The sequence below is a fragment of the Euleptes europaea genome, chromosome 5 (assembly GCF_029931775.1).
Source record: "Euleptes europaea isolate rEulEur1 chromosome 5, rEulEur1.hap1, whole genome shotgun sequence".
Classification (NCBI taxonomy): domain Eukaryota; kingdom Metazoa; phylum Chordata; class Lepidosauria; order Squamata; family Sphaerodactylidae; genus Euleptes; species Euleptes europaea.
In genome coordinates this window covers 52,128,000-52,145,427 of record NC_079316.1, presented here as the reverse complement: position 1 = coordinate 52,145,427, position 17,428 = coordinate 52,128,000, and the positions used below count along the sequence as shown (strand labels likewise).

The 17,428-nt window shown below is 47.0% G+C and overlaps 1 protein-coding gene across 2 annotated transcripts in view; it reads left to right on the top strand.

Annotated features, from left to right (window-relative positions):
- GOLGA7B (golgin A7 family member B) overlaps window positions 1-16,291 on the top strand; it is a 40,604-nt gene extending 24,313 nt beyond the window's left edge. The window contains exons 1-5 of one of the 2 annotated variants that reach the window (XM_056850009.1): window positions 1,385-1,466; window positions 10,001-10,126; window positions 10,523-10,675; window positions 14,218-14,319; window positions 15,856-16,291. In XM_056850009.1, the coding sequence (XP_056705987.1) occupies window positions 1,455-1,466; window positions 10,001-10,126; window positions 10,523-10,675; window positions 14,218-14,319; window positions 15,856-15,966 (504 nt within the window). In that variant the 5' untranslated portion in view covers window positions 1,385-1,454 and the 3' untranslated portion in view covers window positions 15,967-16,291. Of the gene's footprint in view, window positions 1-1,384; window positions 1,467-10,000; window positions 10,127-10,522; window positions 10,676-14,217; window positions 14,320-15,855 lie in introns of those variants that run through there. The other variant, XM_056850008.1, reaches the window with a different exon arrangement.
- The last annotated feature ends 1,137 nt before the right edge of the window (window positions 16,292-17,428 follow it).

Sequence of the window (17,428 nt, the reverse complement as noted above, 5' to 3'; positions counted from 1 at the left end):
AGCAAATATGCAAATCTGCTTTATTGGCAGTATTCAGCACAGCACTGGAGTTACCTTGGCCATGTGGTCAGGAAGGAGAGTACAGTAGAAGCAGGACAGGGAGGAAGGGAAAGGAAAGGGAAGGGAAGGGAAGGGAGAAGGAGTTCAGAGGCAGAGTAGAGTTAAGTAAACAGTGAGCTGAGAAACCTCAGGGAAGGACAGGCAAATTTAAGGAAGCAGCAAGGTCTAAGCAGCAGGGTCTGAATTACACTTTTTGATCTGAGCCAACCAGCCAAACAATTGATTGAACATTATATAATAAACAAACAGTGCATTCCTAAGGAGATTTACTCCAGTCTAAGCCCATTCATTTAAATAGGCTTTGACTGGAGTAACTCTCCTTAGGAATGCACTGAAAGTTTGCTGCCTCAAAAGGATGTTGAACATTTCCCAACTTTGAGCTGGGGAAAGGGCCTATAAATAAACATTTAATTCCAGAGCCACTGAAATCTGATGAGTATTACTTTCTTTGAGTCTTGTATATGTGTGTGTGTGTGGGGGTGTCTTTATTCTCTGGACTAATAAGAAGAATACTTTATTCTGCAGTCGAAATGCATTGCTCAGAAACAACAGATGACACCTGTCCTTCAATGTCTAGTTCCAGCTGGGCAGAAAGTGTTGAGAACACTGCCCAGTGCAAAACCCCTGCCTCCCCTGGCTAGACCATGACCCCTCCTGCCCCTGCACACCAGATGCGCATGGGTACGATGAACTAGTCGTCCCCCCCCCCCAGTCTAATTCTCCCTTGGCATTGCCAGAGGGGTGGGGAGCTGGAACCCAGCGCTGGCCAGATCCAGGAGAACCGCATTCAAGACTGGGAGGCGCAAGTGCTCTAGGTAGCGGGCACGCCGACTCTCCGAGGACAAGCAGGAAGCGAGGGCCGCCCCCACGCCCTTGCTCTTTTCCATGCTCGGCACGGCTCCGCCTCTCTGTGTCCCTCCCCCGACTCGGAGCCGGAGCCCGGCGCTCCAGCGTGGGGACGCCCTGGGGGGATGCGGCTCCCACGAAGGCAGCCCGCCCCCTCCCCTTGGGTCTGCCAGTCGCTGAGCCAGCCCGAGCATCGAGGTTGGGGCGGGGGGTGAGCGAACCGCGGCGGTCCAGTTGGGAAACGCGGGCAGCGCCAGGCGGGGAGCTGCCCCCCGCCTCCTGCTCCGAGGTCCGAGTCAGCACCACGGACAGCGCCGGGCTCTCCGCGCCCCAGCCCTCGCTGCGCTTCCCCACCGCCGACGCCGCCCCAGCGCAGGCGACTTCCCCATCTTGCCGGTCGCCCCTCCGGAGTCGGAGCGCTCCCCCCGCGTTCAGCACCAGGGACAGCGCTCCTGGGCCGGCCGGCCGGCCGCGGGGGGGATCAGCCCCTCGGCGCAGCCCCAGCTTCGCCCCCCGGGCTCGGCGCGGACCCCCCGCCCCGGCACAACATGGCAACCGAGGTGAGCAGCGCGAGGAAGGAAGGCGGCACAGGCGGCTCCGGCTCTGTTGAGACATGGCAGCCGCCGGGCAGCCTCTCCGGGCGGGAGGCTGCTGTAGGTTTGCCCGCGTTGGTAGTGCCTGATGCTGCAGGAAGGCAGCAGAGCCGGAGCCCCCCACCCCACCCCACCCCACCCCACCCCACCCCAGTCTTAGCCAGCGTCGGCTGCCGCCGCACCGCCTTCCTGGGTTTGTCTTGCAGGCCGAACGAGTCGCTTGTGCCGGAGACTTAGGAGCGCCTGCGGTGGTTGAAGGAAGCTCTCGCTGAGAGAAACCTGTTTGTTTGGCCCATGTACGCCATCGCTTCCTCCGAAATCGCCCCCCCTCCTGTTTCCCCCCCCCCATTCGGCATTGCCCCTGCTCCGCAGCCCTGGGCCAGACACGGCAAGTCAGCTTGTTGTCTGCAGGGGAAGACGCCTCGCTGCGCTCAACGGTGGGTCAGTGTGTCTCCCGGGAATCACCAGCGGGGCTGGATAGGGCATGCGGAGCACATGGCAGCGCCTGCCGGGGATAGGCAGGGAGCGGATACCAGAGGTCACAGGGCCGGGGCCAGGTTGTACTTTGGGTCAGGCTGGTGGTGGAGAACGGGTGGGAGGAGAGAGATACCTGTTACATAGCCCTCAGGCTTAGGTGTGCCTTCCATTCATCGGCAGCCTCACCAAACCATTCATCGCTCGGTGGGGAGCTAGCTTGAAGCAGCCGGCAAGTGGGGAGGGGGGGGGAGACGCCAAGATAGGCAGAAGCTCCTTTCCCCCAGGGGGGCTAAATTTTACATGCCAGAGACTTCCTAATTCAGCCCCCACACTTCACACTCCACCCCGCTCTTCTAAGGGCTGCGGTCAAAATCAGCGCTAATTCAGCAGCCGCTATGGGGAATCTCCCCCCCCCCCCATCTTGTTTCCCATTGCTCTCAGGCCGGTGTCATTGCAAGATGCAGCCCCGAACAGGCTGAGCCAAAGCGGAAGTAACCGAAGGTTTGTTACTAGGGGAAGGACGGCAGCTTCTGAAAGGGTGGGGGGAGGCAGCGAGCTAAAGCCACAGCGGGATGCCCCTGTATTGTGATAGAGCCAAAGCACTCCCCCCCACACACACTTTATTTAGATCCTGTGTAAAACAGCTGCTCCCCACAGTGGAAAGTAGGTCTTGGTTCTTTGGGCAAGCAATTGACTTCTGGGAGGGGGGGTCGCCTAATCTAATCCCTCTCCATCAGATATCACCATTTCAATTTTATCTGGCAAAGCAGATATGCAAAAGCCTAGTCCTTGTTGTTATGGTTTGGTCTTCCAAGGGCCCATTTAAATTCCCTGTTCACGCTCCAGTTCAATAAACCTAGAACCCAAACATAAGAACTAGGAGCCCGGGAGCATCTTAAAGGCTACCATATTAAAGACTAGCTTTAAAGCAGCAGCTAAATTTCCCAAGATATAAGATGCGTTTTCACCTGGGTGTTCTGAGATCCAGATGAACAAAGCAAATGGACCAGAAGTTGTCTGGCATCTTGTAAGGAGATGGTGAGAAGGAAGGAAAGCTCCATTTTGGAGAGTGATATGAGGACTTTCCCAATCAGAACTAACCTCGCCCTGACTGTGAATGGTCATGATGACAGATTATCCCACACTTTTCTTCCTGAAAGAGTTGGAATGTACCTGGGAAGCTTTGAAAGTGGGCATGGCTGGAAGGGTTCCTGGACTGTATCTCTTGGGTGGTTACAGAGGGATAGAATCATAGAATGGGATAGGCTGTTGCATTTCCTTGAAGCTTGTTAGAAACTGGAACCAATGGGATGGGCAATGGAAATAATTGGTGTTGAATTCCATTCCGATTAATCATTATGAGGAGAAAGTAGACTGAGACACAAGACCTGCTGCCAGTTTATAGATAATCATAAAGTTCTAACTGGCAAATTCATCTCTGAAGTACCCTGGCTTGCAAACTGTATCAACCCACATTCTATACTATAGGTATTATTTTTCTTTCTGCTATTGGCTCACCATCAGCATCCTTTGGGAGACAGCATGGCATAGTGATTAAGAGTGGTGGACTCTAATCTGGAGAACTGGGTTCGATTCCCCACTCCTCCACATGAAACCTGCTGAGTGACCCTGGGCCAGAACTCTCTCAGCCCATCCAGAGGCAGGCAATGGCAAACCACCTCTGAACATCTCTTGCTTTGAAAACTCGACAGGGACACCATAGGTTAGCTGTGACTTGATGGCATGCACAGATCAATAGTGCGTTAAACCTTTTGGGTTTGTCCTGCTTCAGTCCCAGTTAGAAGACTCTTCAGTATCTTGGGGGATTAACGCATGGGCAGAATGTTCTTGGTTCGCTCCTCCCTTATCTCACAATATTTTATTCCGAGACAGGATAGTCAAACGCATGACGCTCGTCCATCCCACTATAAGTCCGAAGCAAGTAGCTGCTGGAGGCTCCCCGTGCGTTTGAGCCACCTATATAATGTGGGATAGTAGTGGAGTGACCGCCGTGTCATTGCCCAAGGATTGGCTGAGGGGTTATCCAATCAAAGGCCGATTCTCCCCCTTTTTTTTCTTGGGACACCAGCGTTCCGGTATACCATCGTGACGGTGTGAAGCACCCCCCCTACAGGGCTGGTCGGGGAGGGCATCTGGCCTGGAGAGGGTCGGGGCTTGAGGCGCCTCTTCAGCCTCAGACCAGTCCGAGGGAGAGTCTGAGCTTTCCTATCCCTTGGAGGCTACCCAGGTGGCTCTATGCTCAGCCTGCCTGGGTCACAGCCTGCTTCCTCCCTGGCTACAGCTCTCCTCTGGCCTTTTATACTCTTCAGGCCAGAGAAGCTCCGCCCCTTCCACCCTCTGCCCTCCCCCCGGAAGTCCATAAAAGGAGCTCTCCTTCCCCTTCATGTCACTTCCCTTCCTAGCCAGCAGCGCGGCTCGCACCTGCCCCACCCTTGCTCACCCGCAGCTCAGCTGTTTGTCAGGGCTGGGAGCTTGATCAAAAGGAGGTTAGTAGCGGGCTAGTCGTGTGATTACACACACGCCGGCGTTCCGGTAATGTAGCGAAATAAAAAAAAAGTAGCGGTTTAGCACAGAAAAGATTGCTAGAAACCAGGGATTGATTACCCGGTTATTTATTTATTTTTTGCTTAAATCGCGCCTAAGGTGGGTCCGATGCGCTGCCCTCAGACGATCATGCGTTTAGACCACGGGAATTCGCTACTTTTAAGGCACAAAGGTGAGACAAATTGGCCATGCGTTAAACCCCTTGGTGAACTGATTTTTGTAAGCAGAGATGGAGGGATAGACGGAGATTTTGTATGGAAGGAAGTGCTTCCCTGCTCTTTGCCTACCCAATTTTCTGTCCTATTGCATCTGACAATAGGCATCTAGTTATAGTAATTTAGGATACTTCTGGTGCAGTAGGAGTCTGCTTCCAAGGCAATTTGGTGATGTTTGCTACTGGACAGTGAATTATACTGGCACTGTGTGGTTGCAAATGCAGAATATAAACTCTTACACCTACAGTACAAGTTGCAGATATCATTGTTCCAGTAAGGAGCTGTGGATGCTGCTCTGAAGTTAAGATCTAAACAGTGTTGGACATTTGGGAGAGGTTAAGGGGAGATATTTGGGTATCATTGTTAGGTACATTGGACAATTCTTGAAGAAGGTCAATGGCCTGGTTCTCTCAGAATCATGTTGGCTATGAACTTATTGTGTAACAATACACAAAATTAATAAGGTGCTATTATGGCAAAGACCAAGATGCTGAACATATTCATTGAGACAAATATGTAAGATATGTGATCTGATATATTGTTAAAGTGTCAGATTAACATATTACAAGAAGCCTATGGCAAAGATGGGCCATGAATTCAGATCTCTCAGAACCAAGTCTAATTCTGTAGCTATTGAATCACTGTGGTAATTAAATCAAGTGTTTCTGTTACATAAAATATGCAAACAAAAACTTATTCTTGTAAAAGGACAGGCAGGGAAGAATTCACTTCAGAACTGTCAAGCTGAATTCAGTTACAAGCTGGCAATGTTTGAATTGCAGATATATTAGTGTATTCACACACAGAGAGAAGGTAAATCAATTGAGAGAAGGTAAAGCAATTGATAAAATGTTCGTAATGGCTTAGTCTTAGGATGGATAAAGACCTTTGCTCCCTAAAATTAAATGACATATGCCTGCAGCCATTGTAGTGGATTCTCCTCTGGAAGTGGAGTTCTTGGCACTCCCTTAAATAAGAAAGCCAAGAAGCCCGGTGGCACCTTAAAGTCTAACAAGATTTATTCCAACATAAGCTTTTATGAGTCAGAGCTCACTTCATCAGATGCATTAAGTGTACATCCTTAGCATTGCAAGGGCCATTCTACATATCAGCCATAGGTTCTTGCCTTTGTACACTGGATTCTCTCCTTGACTTATTATCTGGGCCTTCAGCTGGGGTGGAATTAAAATGAACTGACAGTGTGGTATGAGGCTGAATTTGGTTCACAGTTCCTATTTGCTTATTTGCAGATCCAACAACAAATAACAAAACTCTGCACCCAAAAATAAGCATTGGGCCAGTCCAAATCATACACCCATGGCCTTAGACTCTATGTCCCCCTCTAGATCATAGTCTCCAGATTCTGTAGTTACATCTGCTAGGGGATACTTTTGGGCAGTTCATGCTAAAACCAGGCATTGGTGCAGGGAACAACACAGGTTATTTTGTGGGGCAGAGACCTTTGAGTCTGGGGTTGTATGATTTGGGCATAGTTTCAAACTTATCTTGGGTGCAGAGCTTTTAAAAATATCATTAATATTTTGTGATTGGTTTCTCAAATAAGGAACTGGGAACTGGGAATAAGGAATGAACATCAGCCTCATCTATACAACGAGTTTGTATTTTCAGCTTAATCATTTTTCCAATTCAGCTGGCACCTGAGTACAAAATAGTTTAGCAAAATCACCTTCTAGGGATCTTCCATGGTGATAGTCTATGATGTATTTGATATGTTCTTGGCAGTCCCACTCATATTTATATGAGCTTCAGGATCTGATTATTATTTGTTTTCCACTTTTTGACCAGAAGGTCTCCAAAATAACTTACAATATTTCTAAAATACAATATTATTGTATATACAATACTTCTTCCCCCTCATTAATATATATTAGTCCCTATTTGTAGGGAATCATGCAGGGCGGAGCCAGCTTTCTGATGTAATTTTCTTGGTGGGCTCAGATTTCCCCCTTTGATCTTGGTGAACTTTGGTCCATCTACTATTACAGCACATTCTACTATGCTTTGCCATTGGTAACTATTTCAAAAGTAGCCCGCTTGTTCCCCAACGCCAACTCCAATGCCAAAAGAGAGAGGGGGGGGGGTTATGGCAACTTAATGATGAGAGACATATATTAAGGCACAACTTTTCATGAACCACACCCTACTTCCTTTACATGCTTTTGTGACAATAAATCAGTAAGGCTTTCAGGGGTGGGGAACCTTTTTCCTGCCAAGGGCCATTTGCACATTTATGACATCATTCAGGGGCCATACCAGGTGTAGATCTCCCGGTGGAGGGGGAAGAGGCTAGGGTTGCCAGGTCTCCAGCCACTACCTGGAGGTTGGCAACCCCAGGGGAGGCCACACAGAGAAGGCCTGCAGGGTGCCCCCACTCCCCCCTCCCAGGCAGAAGGGCAGCCAGCAGTGGGCCCAAGCTGGCGCAGCCCACAGTCGATCGGCAAGGGAGGAAGGAAAACAGAGAAAGAGGAAAAGGGAGGGAGGGAGAAAGGGAGAAAGAAATGGAGAGAGAGGGAGAAAGAAAGAAAAGGACGAAGGGAGACAAAGAAAAGGACGGAGGGAGACAAAGAAAAGGATGGAGGGAGACAAAGAAAGAGACAGAAAAAGAGGGAGAAAGAGAGGGAGAGAAAGGAGAAAGAGTGACAGAAAAAGAGGAAGAAAAGAGAGAAAAGCCTCCCCCCCACACACACACCCCGCGAATGCTGGCCCCGTGTGACTGGGCCCCAGTCTCCATGCCCTCTCCTCCCCAGAGTCCACAAAAGGGCCCCCCCCGAAGCCCGATCGGCTCCTGCATGCATGCTCTGCCGCCGGGAACCGCCAGCCTCTTTCCCCCTCCCTCTCGCTGCTCAACAGCCGACAGTCGGCGAGAGGAGGTCCAAAGGGCGCTGCAGCGCCGCTGTAAGCCAGGAACACCCTCTGGGAGGGCCACCCTGCGCCCCACCTCTGCAGCAGGGCCCCGGAGCTCCGGAGGGCCACAAAAAATGTCCTCGGGGGCCGCATACGGCCCCCGGGTCTGAGGTTCCCCACCCTGCTTTAAAGTAGAATAAGACTCCTCCCCCTCTTTTTTTGCTAAGAGACATATCTTGTTTTGTTTTTTTAAGTTAATAATAGCAAGTCTAGTTTTGATTACCCAAACTGTTGGGAGTTCAAAGATTAAATCCCCTCTCCAGGCAGCCATTATGCAAGGTGGGTCTGTGCGTGCTCACAATTTACTTTTTACAGGTGGATGGAAATGTGTGATCTTTGTTACATCCAGTTTGGATATCCTTTTATCCTTCTTCCCCAACAATAATAAACAAATACTTGTTGCACATAGATATGACGCATAAAATAGAAAGAGGGGTTGATTCATACATGCATGTATGCTATTTAATATCTCACAATTTAATTGCAGTAGCTGATGGCTGAAGAAGTGCTTCCTTTTGTCTGTCCTGACTATATTGGCCATGGACTTCATTGGGTGCCCCTGAGTTCTAGTGTTACGAGAGAGGGGAAAAGTCATTAACTGACGCACAGGCATGTGTTAAATCACCTTTGAATTAACTTCAGATTATATTTCCAAGTCTAAAATTCTTACCAGCAGCATTCCAAAGCAAGACTTAGACACCAAGGTTTCCATCCACTGCAGTCAGTAGTTTTCTGAATCACAATCTCACAGAAAGTCTGTTTTTTCTTTTTTGATGGTGATCAGTGGTGGACCTACATTTTTGGGACTGTTATGGGGTCCCCTTCACAACCAGCAACAATATGGCATCATCCAACAAGGTCCAAAGGGCCTTGTTGCCCTTGCAAGGACCTTGAGGCCCAAATGGTGGAGAATAGGGTGATGGGGTGGAGTCCTTGAAAATGGGCCATACAGTGAGCCCCTTCCCACCAGCAATGAGGTCTGGGTAACTGTTATCTTTTTCAAAGGGGTGTTCTATGGCAGATGTATTGGTTCATTCTCTATTAGAGAGGTAGAAGGTCATCAGAGGGGGCTTGTTAGGATAAAGAGGTGAAAATCTGATTTTCGGTGTTAAAATGCACAAGTGAGATGAGTACAGCCTAAACTGAGAATTCAGATGTCTGATTCTGGTAAGCTCTGTGAGCCCATATAGCTGGGGGTTCGGGCGTTGCAAGCCCCCAAGAAAATTTTGAAATTTGACCAATTACAGGGACATTTTGCGACCATATGAAATGGGTATTAGAGCATATTCTAAGGTCAATATTAAGTACTTCAACCCATTGGCTTATGATTCTGTCACTAAAATAGTCGTATTTTAATAACAAACACTTTTAAAAACTCCATCTATTTTGCTGAAAAATTAACTCATTAAAAAAAGTTGCTTCAGGGCCCCTCCAGGATTAGGGCCCCTGAAGCTTAAGCTTCATTTGTTTCATAGTAGATCCGCCACTGATGGTGATGAAATGTTTAGTCAGATTGGGAAACCTTTGGTCAATTTAAGCAGTGCCCCAAGTTAATTGGGCAGTAGTTTTTGCTTTTCTTTCAAATGAATTGCTTTCATAGAAGCATTTGCAGGGGGGGGGGATGTATGTAGCAAGTACCATCTTAGAAGAAGCATTTTTGCTCATGTGGGAAAGAATGCCTCTTCTAAAAAAGTGCCTGCTGTGACACTTGCGTGCATCACCTAAAAGCGATGTTTTTTTAAACTTCAGAACTACTGTTTTATTCATATACAGATTTATTTACCTTTCAGAAATTCTTCCAGCTTCCTGAGAGCCTCTTATCTGCGAAGTCTAAAGGGCACCTAAAGAGCACAACAGAGTGTTGTCACAGCATCATTAAAGAGTAAGGCTCTCACCCACTTAATGACATTTAATAAATTAATCCTATGCATTTTAATCAATTAATCAATTAATGACATTACGGTTTTTGAAATCAGGTGATGGCCTTACTCTTGGTGGTGTTACTCCCCCTTCTATTTATCAAGATGTCTTCTTTGGACATCTCAACTTGCCCTTCTCTTCAGAAAAAGGCATGAAAATAAGTGATTTATCCTGGAAATTTTGTTGCTCAAATGAAATTGTGGTGACTACTAAAAATCAGTACTCTTGTCTCAGTGAAAAATTGGAGGACAGAATGAAGTACCTGACTACTCATGAGAAAAGACATGCATCAGCTATTTGGCCAGCAAGTGCCAGGAGTTGGAATAAGCTGTGAGCTTCCCACATGGTCGACCCCAATATTTTGCCTGTTGAAACCAGCAAACTCTGTTTTTCTTCCAGGTCCACAATCTCCAAGAACTACGGCGAAGTGCCTCATTGGCCACCAAAGTCTTTGTGCAGCGGGACTACAGTGATGGGACCATATGTCAGTTCCAGACCAAATTTCCCCCTGAGCTGGACAGCCGGGTACAGTCAGTTATCTCATGGGCTTGAATAGCTCACACTTTGACTGGCAAAAAATCTGACCTTATACCAGAACAGTAAACTGGAAGTCAGATCAGGGTATTAGTGCTCTACTAACATTCTAGATGCTCTGGAAACCTGGGGTAACCTTATTAACTTCTGGGTTTCATTCCAACTGGCTAGCCTTTGCAACCACATGCAGAATACAAAGCAGACATACTACCTCTGCCACAGGTATGATGTGCCCACTCACACAAATGCTACACCCCAGCATAGCAACTTCTGCTTTTAGTATTTTTCCCCCTCTGTGGTACTGACACTTTTTGCATTGGGAGAGAAGGTCATCAAAAGTATTCTTGCACATGCCCTCACAGTGCTTTCTCTCTTCTTCTGTTAAAGATTGAGCGGCAGCTTTTTGAAGAAACGGTGAAGACCCTCAACAACTTCTATGCAGAGGCTGAGAAAATCGGCGGCAGTTCCTATCTGGAGGGATGTCTGGCCTGTGCCACAGCCTACTTCATCTTTCTCTGCATGGAGACCCGCTATGAGAAGGTTTGGTGACATAATGGGGCAAGGAGAACAACAATTGATATTGTTATAGCACATTGATGGGCCCAGTATGTAGCTTGTAAATTTGATGAATCAGTATCAGGACCAACATCAGAACTATTTACAAGAAGTGGTCCCTGATCTGCTGTAATCCCCAAGAGGAGGGGAAAGACCTATATTATGTCCACATTATGAATACATTTTCAGATATGTTAAGTTGGAAAAATACATTGAGGGGGTGGAGAGTGCTGGTTTGATATGTATCAGGACAGCAGGGATGGGGACAGGGCATTTAACTTACTCTCCACACAGTTTCCCCAATTGTAAATGACCTTCCCCCTGAGCTGCTTAAGTCCTAGGAAGGAATAAAGCCCCTTTATGGTGTATACCCAATTGGGGAAAACTTTTCCCAAGTGCAGTGCCCCCAGCTGAGGAGACAAGCTGACCACAGATTCCCCAGGGGCTTGCTTGGCTCTAAAACAAACCCCTCTTAAAAGTATCTGTCTTCATAACTATTATCGGGGGTGGGGAGAGAGAATGTTTCAGATAGCATGTAAGAGTGCTGCCTATGTAATAAACTGCTTCTTCCAGGAAGTGATCTAGATACAGTAGTGTAAATGGAACACACAATCAAGCACGTCAGTCATAATGGGAATCCATGGGGTTATCCTGGTTCCAAACTGTAAAGGGTACAATATGTGGGATGGTGATCTTAAGCCAGAAGCAAGCAGCAACCCTTTGAACAGCAAGTTCTCAAATGCCATTGTCTCCTTTGGTTAGGATTCTTTCCTTGTGAAGAATGAATGTCTCTGTAGCCCACAGAAACTGCAAATTGACCCCCTTTTGTTATAGCAATGTTGCAATCAATAAGCTGGCAACAGATCTGTCTTGTTGTCAAACAGGTAAGGTAACCTGAGAATCCCATTCAGCTTGGTTCTGTTAGTCTGTCCCTCTGTGAGACTGAAGTTGGTTCACAGTTTCCTATTCATTGTTCCTGTTTCCTCAGTCTCCAATCCAACCACAAATATTAATGATACTTAAACAGACCTGTATCCCAAAAGCAAGCTTTGGACCTCCCCAAATAGTATATCCCCAGATTAGAGATTCTCCCTTCCAAAGGGACATATTCTGGACACAAGGCCTTGTTTTAGTGCTAAGAGCTCCACTTATGGGATTCTTAGAGGCACCCATTTCTGGAGAGAAGCAAATATCCCATAGGTACACTTGTCCAAAGACTCATGATTGATTGCATCTCCCTGCCAACTGTATTCACAGTGGCAAATCTGTGCTTGCCTACATAATGTGAATGGAAGTTATTTTTCCCCGAGCCATCAGAAACACATATAAAGAGTATATGTAGGCAAAAGAGACAATTTGACTAGCACTGAGCTGTGGGTTGACAAGCTTGGCAGACAGACTGTATGGCTAAGAGGGTGTGCAATTGTTCAGCTGATAGGTAGCAACGAGTCACCCCATATTAGGGCTGGGCACCTATTTTTTTGAATTTTTCAGGGAGGTTTCGGTTTGGCATATTGATATACATACCCCTGCCCCATTGACAACTCTATCTGATGGACTATGGATTAAAACTGGTCTTCTACAGCCATTTTAGACAGCCTGTCTCTCGAGCTCTGCCGGGGTCTAAAAACAGTTCTTTTTTCTGCTGTGGACCGGGGATAGGTTTCAGCCCCCCTAAAACACGTTTTTACAATCTAGGTGGGGGGCTTCTCTGAAAACTCTATCTACCTGTTCTACATCTATGCTTGAGTCTCAGACAGATCCTTAGCTGTGTATTCTAGCGGGGAAAATATTCTCTCTCTCTCTGCCCTATGCTGCATGATTGGGGGGAAAAACTGAAGGGGCATGCTTTTAGAGGGGGGAGAGGGTCTGCAGGCTATAAAAGCATGCTCCAACAACCACAACCTCTCCCTAGTCAAAAAAATCACTTGTTTGGGGGAAACCCCAGCCTGGATTCTGGCAATCTAACCATATGCTCTGGAACCCACCCGCAGGCTGGAGGATGTAGTGCGTTCTAAAAAATACACTGGGAATCACACACACTCACACACCCTGCCTGCCAGCAGCTGAAACACGTTGCCCCGCCCCCTCACAGTCACACAATGCACACACACACAAACCTGCAATTTTTTACAGGTCCCGCCCCCTGTTTGAAAGATAAGAGCTCCCCATATATGCTACTAGCAGCATTTCTTGAGTTGAGATAAATGCAGCTGTTACGGCAGAGTTTGAAATGTTGTTGGGATATCAGTATTGTGGATAGTGGTAGGGGTGGTATGGTCTTGGGATTTGAATTCTAAGCCTGGATCTTTACAGTGGTTTGAAGGTAGAATGGGAACTAAACCAGGCCATTTCTACTTACTTCTGCTGTGTTTTGTTTTTTAAATTCCAAAATCCCTTAAGTATGGTGTGACTTCCTGGTAGAATAAGCTGAAGTCCTGTGAATTCATTTGTAAAGACCCTCCTAGATTTTGTAAACACTTCAGGGCTTGAGCAGGCGAATTTTCCCTCCCCTCTTTTTCTTTGTTGGACGCTCAACAGCTCTCAACATTCTGTCCCTTCTGGAGGAAAATTGGATTGAATTCATCCAGCTTCCCCACTCAATCTTACCTGGTTCTCCTCCTTACTACAGTCCCCATACCACATGGCTTCTGTCCATGCAGGTCCCACAAGTAGCCTTTTTGACGGCAGAAAAGTCAATTGGATTCAACCATCTAGTCCTCACCAGATTACCTTGTTTCTTTTTTCCTGTTGGTTGATCTGCAAAGTCATATTTTCTGCATATTTGGGAAGTCTACCAACCATGTAAAAACCCCTACATTGTCTGTGGGTAGTCTGGTTTTTCTGCTTTTGTGATTAATACAGGAAGCAGCTACTTTCGAATTATACATGCTGGTAGAATTGACAACATTTAAATGGAAAAATTATGATTTAAATTGACAGTCTTTCTCTGATTCAAGTTTAAGGAATGCTCTCTGTGCCAGACTGTCTGTGAGGCTTCCCATCTTTGAGTCTTCAGAAAAACCAACTAGAAAAACCAACATATTTTTCTGATGCAACTAATAGCCTTGCTTCCAGATTTTGTATCCTGAATGAATGTAAATATACCTTCCTGCATTACCTTCATTTGCTTAAGAAATTGGTTTCCTGTGCATTCAAAATGCACTGCAGTAATTCACAGATATATGTAAATAGCACAGAAGAGAATAAAGTACACTTTTGAAAATGCCCGAAAGTGAATATTAGCGGTTAACATGCTCAGTGTCAAAGAAGCTAGGCAGTAAAATGAGCTGTGATGGGAAATCAGAGAGATGACCATGGGTCAGAGATAGGAATGGGGTACTTCAGTCAATATGAGCTTCTGTTGAGGGAGAATTTAGGCTCCATGGATCTCTTTTTCAGTTTGGAAGTAGGTGACAACTTTAGATAGTCTGGTTAAAGGCATCCTCTTCCCCATCTTGAGTCTCATATTCTTTGAGGTCACGAACTGAGCACTTTACTGAATGGTTCTCCAATTCTCTCCCCAGGTACTAAAGAAGATCTCCAAGTACATCCAGGAGCAGAATGAGAAAATCTATGCTCCCCGGGGGCTGTTGTTGACAGACCCAGTGGAACGAGGCATGCGAGTTGTATCCTTCCTTTTTGACCAAGGGTAAAACTTAACCCCATATTTATAGTTCTCATATATATGCCAGGTTATTCCAGCACATCCTCAGCCCTTCCTTCAACCCAGCTGAGACTTTTGTTCCACATCATCATCAAGACTCCCAAAATGTTGTAGAGTCATGATGGATAGTTACCTAAATACATCAAGAAGCTTCATGGCAGCCTTCAAAAATGCAAAGTTTTAGGGATTATTGAGAGGCAAAACTATACAGAAAACCTCAATACATGCACACATTAAGTACATACTGAATTCAGTGGGATTTACTCCCATGTCAATGTAGATTGCACCCTAAATAAATTTGGACCATTTGACATGAAAGAGGTAGATAAAAGGAAGAACTAGAATAGTACATGAGGGGAAAATGAGAAAAGAGCAAGTTATCACTTTCTTTCATATTATTAGAACAAGAAGACATTTAATGACAGAAACAGTGGACAATGTGCATTTTCACATGTTGCATCCCTTACCTGTGAAATCAGTGCCTGACTCAGCATGAATGCAGATGAATACTATGTCATGCTGCACCTTGCAAAGGCATACATTTTTGCTATCTCTTCGAAAAGGGGTGGGGAGAAGCAATATTGGAAGAATGACAACTGAGCCCACACAGCTCTTCCCACTCCTCTGAGCTACTGAGCAAGGGCTCCATATGCTCATTGAGAAACACACCAGCAGAGTGAAACAGCTGACAAAGTTGTGGGGAAATGCGAAGACTGACTGGGGGTGGAATCTGGCTGCTATGATTGCAAGTGACTGTAAGACATTGTAGGTAGCTTGGCAGGGGAACAGGAAAGGACAGAGAGGATTCATTGTATTTTTAACCCCTTCTGTCCTGATCATTCAGTTCTGCTGGTATGTGTGTGTGAAAGAGGGATAGAACGAGCAAGCTAACAAACAGCTGCCTGAACAGTGGGCTGTCCTTCTGGATTTGTGCAGCACATACCTAAATGTCTAAGGCTTGGAATGTTCCAGAGGGCATTTTTACGAAGGGAATAGAATGGTAGTATAATAGAAATGCACAGGAAGTTGCTTCTATAAGGTATAGTATTGTAGTCTATTGCACTGTTTATTGTATGGATCACCTCCCTTTTTTCCTGAAACATCTTCTACCTTTGTAACCCGCTTACTTTATTGTGGTATGTCACTCCTTAGACAGGTTTGCATTGTTTTCCAGTTCTGTAATCCTAGCTCTACTGCATCATTTATTGGAGGTCTTTGCTGTTTGATTGAACTGCTTTTCATATTTTGTAATTTGCCTTGCGTCATAGTGAAAAAGGTGAGTTATACATTAAATTATTAATAATACTGACAGTAATAACTACAATTTATTTGATTTTGATTTTTATCCCGCCCTCAGTCCCCGGCCAACAAAAGGCAACACTGATGTCTTGCAGTATAGCTGAGTTGGAGCATTGGAGAGCGAGTCTATTTTGTTGTGTGTGTGTGTGCGTGTGTGGGTCCCACTTTCTCTCCGTTGTCTTTAACCCCCTGCCTTCAGATTGAGATCTCCATCTATGAGGACCGTTGCAGCAGCTCCAGCTCAGGCAGCTCCAGCAGCAGCGGCAGCAGTGCCGGAGGTGGGGGCGCAGGGGGCGCAGGGGGCCGGTGACTGGCAGAGAGTCCTGGCAGGGATTTGTACTGCCGGGACGACAGTGTCTCCGAGATTCGCAGACTGCGCTATCAGAGCACCCGTTTCTGAGCTCCCCCAGGGGGGTCAGGATGCAAGCAAAGAGTGTTGTGACACCCCTGGGGTTTGTGACAACCAGCAAGGGCAAAGTCATCTGTCGGGGATGATTCAGCTCTGCCCAAGTAGAGCTCGCACCCACATAAGCCCACAGTCAGTGCTTGGGATCTTCACACCCTGGGGTGGGGATGCTTCCTGAGGGCTTCTGGGAAGACTGCTCTCCCCCTCCCCAGGTCTCCTTGTATTACCCTTTGTTGTCCAGATGTGTCAATTTCTAAGCTCTGTTCAACTGAGCCTTGGGCACATCATCCTGGCTAACTGTGCCCTCTTGCTAAAGGTGAAATAACCAGCATAGAGAGCTGGGCTGGGGCTCTGTGTCTGGGACTCCCTTACAGCCCTTTCCCTGAGCACCAGCAGTTGATTCCCTTGTGAGTTTGCACTGACATCATCCTGGCTCTTGTCTTTGCTTGCTGCTCTGCACGTCTTTCTCCTGGCACTTCAGGTATGTCATATGTTCAAAGCACTCAATGCCCACAGTGCTATAAATCTGCTACTGCAGGTGCCCACACTATCTTCTACTCCTATCCTGTAGAGTGTGGGTAACTGTGTTGGCAACAGCATGCCCTCTCCTAAATGCCAGGATGGTACCTGTTCTCAGGTATTATGGGACATGTCCTGTGTTCTGCATCCTTCCAGGGCACTAGAAGGTCATGGCTGAGTAGGTGAGGCCAGAGGAGGGTGGGGGGTTCCATTGGTCCTCTCCTGTGAAGCAGCAGCACAGATACAGCCAAGGACTGTAAATTCCTCTGAATGTGGAAAACTGCACTATACCAGCTCTGCCAACTCCAGTGGGTTCCAGTGTATTCTGCCATCATGGAGGCTACTGGAAGACGGGAGATGTTGGTGGTGCTTTGTGGGGGGGGGGGCTCTTGTCATTGCTTTCCCAGCCCACTGAGCATCTTTCAAGTATGTGTGTAAATATTTAATATTCCCCTAGCTGGCAATGCTGTATTACCACAGTCCTGTTTGTTCTGGCTTAAAAGACAAAGAAAAAGGAGGGTGAATCTCTAAGGTGGGCATAGTTATATCTAACCCGCGGCACTGGACACCCCTGTTCCCCATCCGCACTCGTATTCAACAATGTCACCATATCACTTTGCATGCACAGGTTGTTTTCTTGCTGCATGTTCCCTCCCTCTCCCTATGTAAATGGCTCATTGGGCCCCACATGTGTTCGAGTCCCTGTCAATGGCGGGCTACAGTACAACCTCTCTGCGACCCCATGTGCCACTCTGTGAACCAAGATGGTAAAGCTGGGGTAGAGGACTGTATCAGATTACTTGAAGGACATATATCCAAATAGTGGACATCTCTTCCAGTTCCTTAG